The 13,655-nt window shown below is 44.8% G+C and overlaps 1 protein-coding gene across 1 annotated transcript; it reads left to right on the forward strand.

The window, feature by feature from the left end:
- Positions 1 to 83: 83 nt before the first annotated feature.
- Positions 84 to 13,641, forward strand: fbxo42 (F-box protein 42). Its single transcript, XM_029776023.1, has 10 exons — positions 84 to 254; positions 1,003 to 1,288; positions 1,588 to 1,704; positions 1,902 to 2,036; positions 5,223 to 5,376; positions 5,647 to 5,757; positions 6,074 to 6,170; positions 6,355 to 6,411; positions 6,562 to 6,678; positions 11,853 to 13,641. Exons 2-10 carry the CDS (start codon positions 1,012 to 1,014, stop codon positions 12,903 to 12,905), a joined length of 2,118 nt encoding a protein of 705 aa, XP_029631883.1. The 5' UTR covers positions 84 to 254; positions 1,003 to 1,011; the 3' UTR covers positions 12,906 to 13,641.
- The last annotated feature ends 14 nt before the right edge of the window (positions 13,642 to 13,655 follow it).

Genomic DNA, 13,655 nt, shown 5'->3' on the forward strand with positions numbered 1-13,655 from the left:
TTTGTTTGGTTGTCATGGTATTTTAGTATAATAGGCCTATACCTATTTTTTAACAATCCACTTCACCACCGCTTTTGTTTATACTTCCTCCGTTCACGATTTACGTGCGCGCTCCCGCGTTGCGGAGGATGCTGCCACCGAGGAAGATGGCGAATGCTTGGAGTATGGCGATTTACTGCAGAAGCTGATAAAGGGAATGAGAAGAGAGACGTCAAAAGATAGATAACCAGCAAAAGAATTCGTGCAGAATTACGGTGAATGTAGCTGTTGGGGTTATGGTTGGAAGGGAAATATTGCCCCTGAAAACATGACAGAGGTTGGGTAGAAAACACTCTAGTTTCTGACTGCAAACATTAGCTAGCTATATAGCTAGCTAGTAACGTAACCCACTAGCTAGACAACTATCTCGAGATTCAGGAAATGTGTAACTATCATAGTTTAACACGGATTGGTAGCAAAATGTCCATGATTTGCCACATAGTTTTAACAGATGTGATGCCCTACCATGGACTGGAATTCTAATTAGCAAGGGCGGGCCAGGATGGATGCGCACATCGGTGAACGCTAACATAATGCTAGCTAACTGTATTGTGCCACCGACCTAACCACTTTGGTGAACTAGTTATCAGGCAAGCTAGTTACATGAATTTAGCATAGCACTATCTGGCAATGAAATGTGTTTAATTTTCTACGACCAGCTAAAATCCTAGCTAGAAATTAGCCATCAATTATCCAAGACCGTTTGTTAGCTACTGTTATCTATCTAGACCAGTTACCGTTACGTTCGCTGCTCAAAACATTATATAGTTAGTTAGATAGTTAACTTACTCTGTTTTTCTTTGTATAGTGGCTAGCTAAATTAGCCATGTGTATTTCCACCTTGTTGTCATTGATGAATACTACCCTGAAAACACGTGACGCGTTGGAATTGATGGAAGTTACAATTCTTGTTTGAGTCTTTGGGCCCACCTTTTTAGTGACATCTCCCATCTTTGTCTACAGGAAGAAAGAATGTCCCGCACTTCAGACAGTGAGGATGGATACTTTGTTGCCATGGATACAGAGGAAGATGGTGCAGGAGCAGGGCCTGTTGGATTGGCACAGGTGGAAGAAGAGAAGATGGGGACCAACAGAAGAGAGAGGGACCTAGAGGGCTTAGTTGAGGGCGAGAGGACAATGGTGGAGCTGCCGGAGGAAGTCCTAGAATACATCCTGTCCTTCCTTTCACCTTACCAGGAGCACAAGACCGCTGCACTGGTGTGTAAACAGTGGTACCGCCTCATCAAAGGTATCTCTTCTGACGACACCACAACCACCAACACACTAAACCAAAGTAGGCAATAGCATGCCACGATGCTACATTTTGAGACACCCTAGTGGTTATTTCCCTTCAACAGGGCAAGTAACCTTTATCCCATTTTCAGTAACCTTTGACACATTTTCAGTTGGGACACCGAGTCAACCCAAAACGACAAGTTACAAGATACAGACGTGCTACCTATTATGTTGCTTTTATTGTGGTTATGAGTTCACAGAAAACCAGAATAGTCACTCACCTCATCTCCAATCTCCCCCCCTCCCCCCCAGGTGTTGCATATCAGTGTTACCATGGTTTTCTGCGGGCCGTCCAGGATGGCTACATCCAATGGGAGAGTCGTACATACCCATATCCTGGAACACCCATCACTCAACGCTTCTCACACAGTCAGTATACAATATATATTTATATACCACCACTTTGTGGAATTTAGTTGAATGGCCATGGTATAAGCTGGATAATCAACTCCAGGATGTGCTTTTTCAAAAAGTAACACCCTTCACAATTGAAATGTAAAGTATCAGGGACATGGTGTTGAAGGTGTAACTAATTCTTACTCAAACCATGTATGTGTGTGTTGCAGGTGCATGCTACTATGACTCCAACCAGTCCATGTATGTGTTTGGGGGCTGCACTCAGAGTAGCTGCAATGCTGCCTTCAATGACCTGTGGAGACTTGACCTCAACAGCAAGGAGTGGATCCGCCCTTTAGCCTCAGGTACACACTCAACGTCCTCTTCAGCTCACTGTGTCTGTTGCTGTATCTGTTGGTATTAAGGTGCTTTATGCCTCTCCTTGACCCAGTCTGTAATACCTACATGTTTCAAGCAGACCACCATAGTCCCTGTGCTCAAGAATGCCAAAGTAACCTGTCTAAATGACTACTGCCCCGTAGAACTCACATCTGTAGCCATGAAATGCTTTGAAAGGTTTTTCATGGCTCAAATCAACACCGTCATCCCAGACACCCTGGACACACTCCAATTCACATACCGCCCCAACAGATCCACAGATGACGCCATCTCTATTACACTCCACACTGCCCTCTCCCACCTGGACAAGAGGAACACCTATGTGAAAATGCTGTTAATTGATTACAGCTCAGCGTTCAACACCATAGTGCCCTCCAAGCTCATCACTAAGCTCAGGACCCAGGGACTGAACACCTCCCTCTGTAACTGGATCCTGGACTTCCTGACGAGCCGCCCCCAGATGGGGAGGGATGGCAACAACATATCTGCCATGCTGACTCTCAACATTGGCCCATCAGGGGTGCGTGCTTAGTCCCCTCCTGTACTCCCTATCGACCCACGACTACAGGGTCTCGCGTGACTCCAACACCATTAAGTTTGAGCCTTCTTCACACCAACACAGTTGTGAAGAAGGCACGACAACAACTCTCCCCTCTCAGGAGGCTGAAAAGATTTGGCATGGGCCCTCCGATTCTCAAAAAGGCCTTCAGCTGCACCATTGAGAGCATCTTGACTGGCTGCATCACAGCAACGGCTTGGCATCTGACCGCAATGCTCTACAGAGGGTAGTGCGTACAGCGCAGGACATCACTGGGGCCAAGCTCCCTGCTGTCCAGGACCTCTATACCAGGCGGTGTTAGAGGAAGGCCCTAAAAATGGTCCAGCCACCCAAGTCATAGGCTGTTCTCTCTTCTACTCCACTGAAAGCGGTACCTCTGCACCAAGTTTGGAACCAACAGGACCCTGAAGAGTTTCTACCCCCAAGCCATAAGACTACTAAATAGTTAACAAAATAGCTACCTGGATTTTCTGCTTTGACCCTTTTCGCAACTCTTTTGACTCATCACATACGCTGCTGCTACTGTTTTATCTATACAATCCCTTCCGAAATATTCAGACCCCTTCCCTTTTTCACATTTTATTACGTTTCAGCCTTATTCTAAAATAGATTAAATAACATTTTCACTCATCAATCTAAACACAAAAGCGAAAACAGGATTTTTACAAATTTATTTAAAAAAAAACAGCTTTATTTACCTAAGTATTCCGACCCTTTGCTATAAGACTAGAACTTTATTGGAGTCCACCTGTGGTAAATTCAACTGTTTGGACACGATTTGGAAAGGCACATACCTGTCCATATAAGGTTGGGACCTTATATGGACAGGTATGTGCCTTTCCAAATCGTGTCCAAACAGTTGAATTTACCACAGGTGGACTCCAATAAAGTTGACAGTGCATGTCAGAGCAAAAAGCAAGCCATGAGGTTCAAGGAATTGTCCTTAGAACTCCGAGACAGGATTGTTTTGAGGCACAGATCTGGGGAAGGGTACCAAAACATTTCTGCGGCAGTGAAGGTCCCCAAGAACACAGTGGCCTCCATCATTCTTAAATGGAAGAAGTTTGGAACCACCAAGACTCTTCCTAGAGCTGGCCGCCCAGCAAATCTGAACAATCCGGGGAGAAGGGCCTTGGTCAGGGAGGTGACCAAGAACCCGATGGCCACTCTTACAGAGCTCCAGAGTTCCTCTGTGGAGATGGGAGAACCTTCCAGAAGGACAACCATCTCTGCAGCACTCCACCAATCAGGTCTTTATGGTAGAGTAGCCAGACAGAAGCCACTCCTCAGTAAAAGGCACATGACAGCCCGCTTGGAGTTTGCAAAAAGGCACCTAAAGGACTCTCAGAACATGAGAAACAAGATTCTCTGGTTTGATGAAACCAAGATTGAACTCTTTGGCCTCAATGCCAAGCGTCACGTCTGGAGGAAACCTGGCACCATCCCTATGGTGAAGCATGGTGGTGGCAGCATCATACTGTGGTGATGTTTTTCAGCAACAGGGACTGGGAGACTAGTCAGGATTGAGGGAAAGATGAACGGAGAAAAGTACAATGATCCTTGATGAAAACCTGCTCAGGACCTCAGACAGGGACGAAGGTTCACCTTCCAACAGGACAACAACCCTCAGCACACAGTCAAGACAACGCAGGAGTGGCTTCGGGACAAGTCTCGGAATGTCCTTGAGTGGCCCAGCCAGATCCCGGACTTGAACCTCATCTCTGGAGAGACCTGAAAATAGCTGTGCAGCAACGCTCCCCATCCAACCTGACAGAGCTTGAGAGGATCTGCAGAGAAGAATGGGAGGAGTTCCCCAAATACACGTGTGCCAAGCTTGTAGCATCATACCCAAGAAGACTCGAGGCTGTGATCGCTGCCGAAGGTGCTTCTACAAAGTACTAAGTAAAGGGTCTGAATACTTATGTAAATGTGATATTTGAGAAGGGGGGGAAAAGTTCCATGTTTTTGCTTAGTCATTATAGGGTATTGTGTGTAGATTGATTTAATCCATTTTAGAATAAAGCTGTAACGTAACAAAATGTGGGAAAAGTCAAGGGGTCTGAATACTTTCCAAAAACACTATATATATACATATCTACCTCAATTACCTCGTTCCCCTGCACATTGACTCGGTACGGACAACCTGGGTATATAGCCAAGTAGTCGTGACTCATTGTGTATTTATTCCTCGTGTTATTATTTGTCAGTATTTTCCTCTCTTAATTGTTGGGGTAAGGACCTGTAAGTAAGCATTTCACTGTTAGTCTCCACCTGTTGTTTACAAAGCATGTGTCAAATAAAATGTGGTTTGATTTGACCTCGGGTAAGCACGCCTAAGCCCCTGGGGTGCCGTATCTATTTATTACAAGGGAAGTGAAGGAGGTAAAAAAAAAAAAATAAAAAAAAAAATTGACATCTGTGCTTTACACATGATCGGACAAACGAATCTAAAATGTATTTTTTTGTGATGTTTTTTTAAAATGTATTTTTAAATTATTTCTTTCTTCTCATTTTTAACTCGACTTCTAACCCATGTATGTATGACATAGAAACATGTATGAAGGCTCTTTCTTTTCTCCTTTTGCCCACACAGGCTCCTATCCGTCTCCTAAAGCGGGGGCTACCCTGGTGATGTACAAAGACCTGCTGGTGCTGTTTGGTGGATGGACTCGCCCCAGCCCCTACCCACTGCATCAGCCAGAGAGATTCTTTGACGAGATCCACACATACTCCCCTTCCAAAAACTGGTGAGAGGAATAGGTGAACGTAGACCCAGTAGATGAATTAGCCCCTTTGAAGCCAATGAGTGGCTTTATCACGTTGTCTACAATTCACTCTCTCAATACAGGAGGACAGTCAGTGTGTTATTACTCATGAGAAGTCTGTCTGTGTAGAAGCTCTTAAGGACCATTATCCCCATATCTATATCTGTAGCCTTACCTAGCCATCCGTGCTTGGTGTTTTACCACTTTCCCCCTCCTACCTAACTAACCCCGTACTCTTCTATGCCCTCTCAGGTGGAACTGCATCGTGACGACCCACGGACCCCCGCCCATGGCCGGTCACTCTTCCTCTGTCATAGGGAGCACCATGGTGGTGTTTGGAGGGTCACTAGGGGCACGCCAAATGTATGTCACTACTTTGAGGAACTTTTTTACCTTGAGTTTTTTGCAAATGTTTACCATACTGTGCCAAACTGGATGCTACAACTGCACAACCTGACACACATCAGTTCAAACACTTGGGATGAAAACCGTTGTTGTGTTAGGAAACAATGCAGAAAGGTTGTAGTGTGGATGTCTTGAAAGTAAAAGGAAATCATTTCATTTCAAAAACTGTCTGGTTTAGTTGTTTTGTGGTGTTAAGTTGTGTGTGTGTGTGAATCTATCACTGTGTGTGTTTTGTCTCACCGTGTCCCCCTGTTCTCCACTGGTCCCTGATCAGGAGTAACGAGGTGTGGGTTCTGGATCTGGAGCAGTGGTCCTGGTCCAAGCCCACCATCTCTGGCCCGTCCCCCCACCCACGAGGAGGCCAGTCTCAGGTCAGGATGACACTTTCACCGCCCACCTTCTCCCTTCTGTACCTCCATCATGCAGTATTTCGGATTCTTTTGTAAATGTCTGTCACTGTATTTTTTTTTTTTTTTACAGAGAATACCACACATTTTTTTGTGGCTTGTGTCAGTGGTTCTCTGTGTTTTAAATGTATATTCCCTTCTCTCACAGATTGTGGTTGGTAACGAGACTCTGCTTATTCTGGGAGGCTGTGGAGGCCCTAATGCGGTGAGTGCCTGTGTTCTCGAATGGGAGTCTGCATTGTTTTCCGCGGACAGACAACTCTGTCTGCCAGTGTTATGCTAGTTGAACTGTGTCTGCGGATGTTTTGCTGGTTGTGACTGCGCGTCCCCCCCCCCTCTCTCATGTCCCTGCTAGCTGCTGAAGGATGCCTGGCTCCTGCACATGGATGCCCCACCCTGGACGTGGCAGCAGTTGAGGGTGGAGAACGATGACCATGGAGCCCCAGAGCTGTGGTGCCACCCCGCCTGCAGGGTATGTGTGGCTCTCAATACGTTCCCTACCCGTTTTTATACACACATTTATGGAGTGATATAAGCTTGGCGCTGTCAAGATTGATGAGGGTAAACCTTATCCCAGATCCTTGCCTGCGCCTGTTGAATGACGACTCATCTTTGACACTTAACGCAAACGCTTAATTTCTTTGCAGTTATGGTGGAATCAGGGCTGGCTCTTGAATTTTACTGGATTATTGTTTTCCAGAATATTGTTCATTTGGAATCCACAACAGTAAAATGTAATGGGGCGAGGCCATCCACAGTGCAGGCATGGGCAGGGATATTCTCAGCCATAAGGGACCAGCTGGTGGGGTGACTTCTCTTTCCTTCACCCTTTGGCGTTTCCTTTTGACTGGCTCTGCTATCTGAGAAGTTGGCTATTGGGCTGTTGGTGGGAGATGGGTGGGAGGCTTGACCGAATCTCAACATTACCTGTGTTTTTATTTGGGATTTGAGTTTTTATAGGCTGGAGCTGCATGTATAACATTGTATGGCGTTGTCTGTGTTATGTCTGTTTTGTTTGTTGATGTTCTTTAAAAAAAATGTTGGTCAGAAATGTACTGGCCCGAGTAGAATTTCTACTGTCCCAGACATGGTGTAGTTTATAAATACATTATGGTCATGCAGGGCCTAGGTTGACATGTTTTCTTTCTATATTTTCAGCTAATAAAATGCTACATTATGGTATATATTAAAAAGCTGTGTAACATAATTTAGCAATGTAGGACATTATTCTCTTTGAAGTTGCGTTAAAGGAAAATACCACTCAAACTGTCTTCGTATTTGTTTCATTGGTCCATTTGTTGATATAATCCCAAAATGTTTTGCATGTTAGCAATCAAGTTTTCAAGATATAAAACTTTCAAAATACAGTTCTTCAAAACTTGATTGCTGACATGCAAAACATTTTGGGATTATATCAACAAATGGACCAATGAAACAAATACGAAGACAGTTTGAGTGGTATTTTCCTTTAACGCAACTTCAAAGAGAATAATGTCCTACATTGCTAAATGAAACGAATACCAAAATATATGTTTTGAGTGGTATTTTCCGTTAAAGCTGCAATATGTAACGTTATGGGCTACCAACCAAATTCACATAGAAATGTGTGGTTATAGGCCTGTCATTGAAAGCAAGTCTAAGAAGTGGTAGCTCTGTATATCTATGCTCACTGTTCTTAAGTTTCATTTAGCGTCTTTTACTTTTGGTTTTGTACACCAGCTTCTTTCTAACAGCTGAAAAAATATTTTTGCTTATGGAAAATATATTTTACAGCGGGTTTAGCTGGTACAATGATTTTCTACACCAGTGGTCACCAAACTTTTTTTGAATCTGAGTCAAAGTGTAAGCCGAGATCAACCGTAAAATTTTTTGGGACATGACTTAAAAAACATAAGCTTATGCAACAGTCACCTATTAAAGACAGTACTATAGTAATGAGATTTGTGCATAGGCTATAAGCCTAAAACATTATCACCCCATATTGCCCTTCCAATACATTGTTGTTCTTCTCAGACCATTTAAAAAAATATATATATTTCAACATTTGAGCTAGGCTATATGATCACACCGGTAATAGATCAGTTGTTGTATTACTTGTGAGGTATACCTGAGTGAGCATACACTTAAATAATTTGCTTCGTTTTTTTATTACCAGGCTGATGAAGCCTGCATCTGATGGTCAGTCTCAGCAGAGGGAGAGGGCAGCAGACTGGGTCCGCCTCTCAACGTCCCCCAGCTCTCCCTTTCCTCCACTGACACTGACCAAAAAGGGACACACCGTCTTCCAGCTGATGGTGAAACTCGCACTGCATTATTTCTGCCTCATGCACAAATTCATGTTACTCCTATGACCAGAGAAAGTGAAAATTTCTTCGATATTTAAAAAAAGATCCAAGCCGCTAATAATAACAATGCAAGCCTATCAATTAGAGGTCGACCGATTAATCGGAATGGCCGAATTTTGGGCGCCGATTTGGCCGAATTTTGTATTTTATTTTTATTTTTTACACCTTTATTTAACTCAGTAAGTCAGTTAAGAACACATTCTTATTTTCAATGATGGCCTAGGAACGGTGCCTGCCTTGTTCAGGGGCAGAACGACAGATTTTTACCTTGTCAGCTCGGGGATTCAATCTTGCAACCTTACGGTTAACTAGTCCAACGCTCTAACCACTTGCTTTACATTGCACTCCACGAGGAGCCTGCCTGTTACGCGAATGCAGTAAGAAGCCAAGGTTAGTTGCTAGCTAGCATTAAACTTATCTTATAAAAAACAATCAATCAATAATAATCACTAGTTAACTACACATGGTTGATATTACTAGTTTATCTAGCCTGTCGTGCGTTGCATATAATCGCTTAGGTACACGTTGCTCCAACCATAAACATCAATGCCTTTCTTAAAATCAATACACAAGTATATATTTTTAAACCTGCATATTTAGTTAATATTGCCTGCTAACATGAATTTCTTTTAACTATGGAAAATGTGTCACTTTTCTTGCAACAGAGTCAGGGTATATGCAGCAGTTTGGGCCGCCTGGCTCGTTGCCAACTGTGAAGACTATTTCTTCCTAACAAAGACAGCCGACTTCGCCAAACGGGGGATGATTTAACAAAAGCGCATTTGCGAAAAAAGCACAATCGTTGCACGACGTTACCTAACCATAAACATCAATGCCTTTCTTAAAATCAATACACAGAAGTATATATTTTTAAACCTACATATTTAGCTAAAAGAAATCCAGGTTCGCAGGCAATATTAACCAGGTGAAATTGTGTCACTTCTCTTCCGTTCATTGCACGCAGAGTCAGGGTATATGCAACAGTTTGGGCCGCCTGGCTTGTTGCAAACTAATTTGCCAGAATTTTACGTAATTATGACATAACATTGACGGTTGCAATGTAACAGAAATATTTAGACTTAGGGATGCCACCCGTTAGATAAAATACGGAACGGTTCCGTATTTCACTGAAAGGAAAACCTTTTTGTTTTCGAGATGATAGTTTCCGCATTCTACCATATTAATGACCTAAGGCTCGTGTTTCTGTGTGTTTATTATAATTAAGTGTATGATTTGATAGAGCAGTCTGACTGAGCGGTGGTAGGCAGCAGCAGGCTCGTAAGCATTCATTCAAACAGCACTTTCGTGCGTTTTGCCAGCAGCTCTTCGCTGTGCTTCAAGCATTGCGCTGTTTATGACTTCAAGCCTATCAACTCCCAAGATTAGGCTGGTGTAACCGATGTGAAATGGTTAGCTAGTTAGCGGGGTCCGCGCATTTCAAACGTCACTCGCTCTGAGACTTGGAGTAGTTGTTCCCTTGCTCTGCATGGGTAACGCTGCTTCGAGGGTGGCTGTTGTCGATGTGTTCCTGGTTCGAGCCCAGGTAGGAGCGAGGAGAGGGATGGAAGCTATACTGTTACACTGGCAATACTAAAGTGCCTATAAGAACATCCAATCGTCAAAGGTATATGAAATACAAATCGTATAGAGAGAAACAGTCCTATAATTCCTATAATAACTACAACCTAAAACTTCTTACCTGGGAATATTGAAGACTCATGTTAAAATGAACCACCAGCTTTCATATGTTCTCATGTTCTGAGCAAGGAACTTAAACGTTAGCTTTCTTACACGGCGCATATTGCACTTTTACTTTCTTATCCAACACTTTGTCTTTGCATTATTTAAACCAAATTGAAAATGTTTCATTATTTATTTGAGGCTAAATTGATTTTATTGATGTATTATATTAAGTTAAAATAAGTGTTCATTCAGTATTGTTGTAATTGTCATTATTACAAGAAAATAAAAATCGGCTGATTAATCGGTATCGGCTTGCCTTGGTCCCCCAATAATCGGTATCGGCGTTGAAAAATCATAATCGGTCGACCTCTACTATCAATACACTTTCCTACTAATTCATTGCAGCTGCAGTGCTGGTTGTAGCAAGGGTGGAAGTAGGGAGAACGTGCATTTTATGGCTTATAAAAGTGTTGAATAGAAAGTGTTGACAGTGCTGAGTAAAAACTTAAACATGAAGTCACTCATAAAAACAGCATCTCTTTGCTGTATTCGTTGACACTCTAGCCATGGTTTTAAAAGTTTTGAAATCTCACAGTATCAACTTTCTTTTACGCCTGCTATGTTACTACAGCACTGTAATCTGAGCCATCCGATTGGCCAGTGGTAGGCCTATAGTGCACTTGATTTGCTTCCCCCGGGCCCGTCTGGAAGGCAGAGGTTGTACCTTTAGACATATCAAATGGTTCAAAATGGGAACACGTCGACTACCTGGCGCGCATGGCAGTTAAATCAGGTGCACCTACCGCCAACAGCACGAGCCAATTTTTTACAGAAATATTTGGCGATTGACTAGGAATGCCTTGGAGATCGACCAGTCGGTCACGATCAACTGGTTGGTGACCACTGCTTTCCTGTACTTGCTTGTTTTGTCACATAAACTGAAATTAAGCAAACTATTCTAATTTTAACAACAAGGAAATGGCGGTGCGACTTCGGCATAGCGCATTTCTTTTCTAAAGTATTAAGAAGATTTTTGCGTCTGAAAATGGGAGGTTACCCATTAGACAACTGCTTTTCAAAAGAGACTTTTCTCTAGGCTAGCCAAGAAAAAATGATACTTGTCTTTTTTGTAGCATTCTTCTTGCAGACTGTCAACAGTAGCCACTAGCCAGGCTGTTGCTGGTTTGTTCACTATTGAAGGTTTACTTTTGTAAATCACTTTCCCTAAAAGAAATAAGCTCAGCGAGTGGATTGATGAGTGCTTCCTTTCACTCTGGACTGCTCAAGAAGTTGTGGCTCTCGAGGAGTGTGGTTGAATGAACGGGCTACCATATTCCTCATACAAATAGATTAACTTTTTCACATGTGGTCTTCAATGGAAGACTGCGATGTAGCAGGTAAATGTCGAACTGGAACACCAAAATGCGCTGAGAAATTACTGACCCGGTCCAGCCAATGACTGACGAGATCCACTGGCCTGACACATACTGGCCCCGGGGCATCGTAAATGTCGGATCCTGCCTTGGTCTCACAACAGTGAACACTGTTGGGATGTTGTTGTGTATGGGATTTCTTCTTTCAACTCAACCTCCTTTCATTGTTTTCTTTCTCTCTCCAGGTTGGGCAGTGTGTGGTGGTGTTCTCCCAGGCTCCGTCTGGCCGTGCGCCCCTCAGCCCCAGCCTGAACTCTCGGCCCTCACCCATCAGTGCCTCACCCGCTCCCTTGGGCACGGAGCCCCCTTCCCTGCGCTCCTATTCCCCTGTGAGGAGCGGAGCCGCCGGGGTCGTACTGGGGGCCGTTGAGGAAGCCCCCTGTGTGAACGGCCGCTGGGGCACGCTGAGACCCCGTCCCTCGGCTAGAGGGGGTGCCAGAGAGGGTAGCCCCGGCTCCTCCTCTCAGCAGCCATCCCCCTTCCAGGGGCCTGACAGCCCGCCTCTTCCATCCCTCCATCCACTACTCAACGGCTCGTCCCCCTCTCCCAGGACCAGCCCTGCCCAGGCTGCCTCCCCGCCCTCTCACCCCCCTGTCTCGTCGGACTACGGCTGGGAGTCTACCCTTTCTGCCACCCACCCCCTTTCTGCTGAGGTACTCAGCACTAATGGAGTGCACACACCTCCCCCTGCCCCTGGCTCCCCACTCACTCCACCGGGGGCAGTGTCCCCCGCTGCCCTGAGACGGGGCCTGGAGGCTGTCAAAAACCTGTCCTCTTCATCCATGCCATCGTCCTCAAATCCATTGTCCCAAGGGGCTGCTACAGGAGTAAGTGGAAGCGGAGGAGGAGGTGCTTCAGCGGGAACCTCCCCCTCATCCTCCAGCCCACCACAGGTTGCCGCTGACGGACACACCATCCCGCCAATCGCACGGCGGCTTGGCCACCACCCGCCCCAGAGCCTGAATGTGGGCAAGCCCCTGTACCAGTCGCTCAACTGCAAGCCCATGCAGATGTATGTACTGGATGTGTCCCGAGCCAAAGGGGACGGTCTTGTCTCCTGGAGGGTTTACGGTAACGGAACCCCCGCCGCAGTCACGGGCCCCCCCGAGACGAGCCTCCACACAGTGGTCCAAGGGAGGGGTGAGCTCATCATTTTCGGGGGCTTGATGGACAAGAAGCAGAACGTGAAGTACTACCCTAAAACCAACGCCTTGTACTTTGTACGCGCTAAGAGGTAATGTAACGACGGACAGGGTCGTGAATGATGCCAGAAAGTGTTGCTAAGTAACGGACGATCAATTTTCCATCCTGACCCAGACAAGGGAAGTGAAACAAGGTCTTATTCCTCTACCGCAGAGGATCATGGGAAAATAACATGTCACACTAATTCTTGGCGTTTCTTTCTTCTCTCACACTAACTTCTCCCTCTACTTCTCTCTCTACCCCCTCTTCCTATCGCATAACTTCAAAGAATATAACATTTCGGACAGTACATTTAAGGACATTGAGGGTGTTGTTGCTATGACAGTGAGCATTGGATGAATGGGTATCCTGACCTCCCAACACCTGCAGTGTGTGTGTGTGTGTGTGTGTGTGTGTGTGTGAGATGGTTGGTCAAATGGCCCGAGAGGACAGCAGTTTTTCATTGATCCCAAAAGATGTAGACCAGTTTCTGTTCCTCTTCGGTCTCCCGGCTGTGCACTGTGAGGGAGAGAAAAGAAAATGGTTGACCGAGCTCTGTGCTGAAGAGGGAGGAACAGTGGACGGTTGACTACTTTGCTTTTTTAACCACTCTTTCAGCCTGCATTGTTTACATTGAAGAGTAACTGCGTGTGAAAGTGTGTATGTTGATGTTGGGTGTGAGTGTGTGTGGGTGTAAATGCTATTGTATGTTGATTGATGTTTTTGTTTGGGGGGGGGGGTGTTGCAGTGTACTATAAGCATAGTAAAACAATAAAGGCCTAATTGTCAAAATTGTCATGTTTCAT

The sequence above is a fragment of the Salmo trutta genome, chromosome 14 (assembly GCF_901001165.1).
Source record: "Salmo trutta chromosome 14, fSalTru1.1, whole genome shotgun sequence".
In the NCBI taxonomy this organism is placed as follows: domain Eukaryota; kingdom Metazoa; phylum Chordata; class Actinopteri; order Salmoniformes; family Salmonidae; genus Salmo; species Salmo trutta.

Bases quoted from the DNA above. Each gene is read 5' to 3' on its own strand.
- fbxo42 (XM_029776023.1), top strand. From the start codon at position 1,012: ATGTCCCGCACTTCAGACAGTGAGGATGGATACTTTGTTGCCATGGAT. The intron at 5,377-5,646 runs GTGAGAGGAATA...ATGCCCTCTCAG, and splicing joins TACTCCCCTTCCAAAAACTG to GTGGAACTGCATCGTGACGA. The intron at 6,412-6,561 runs GTGAGTGCCTGT...TGTCCCTGCTAG, and splicing joins GCTGTGGAGGCCCTAATGCG to CTGCTGAAGGATGCCTGGCT.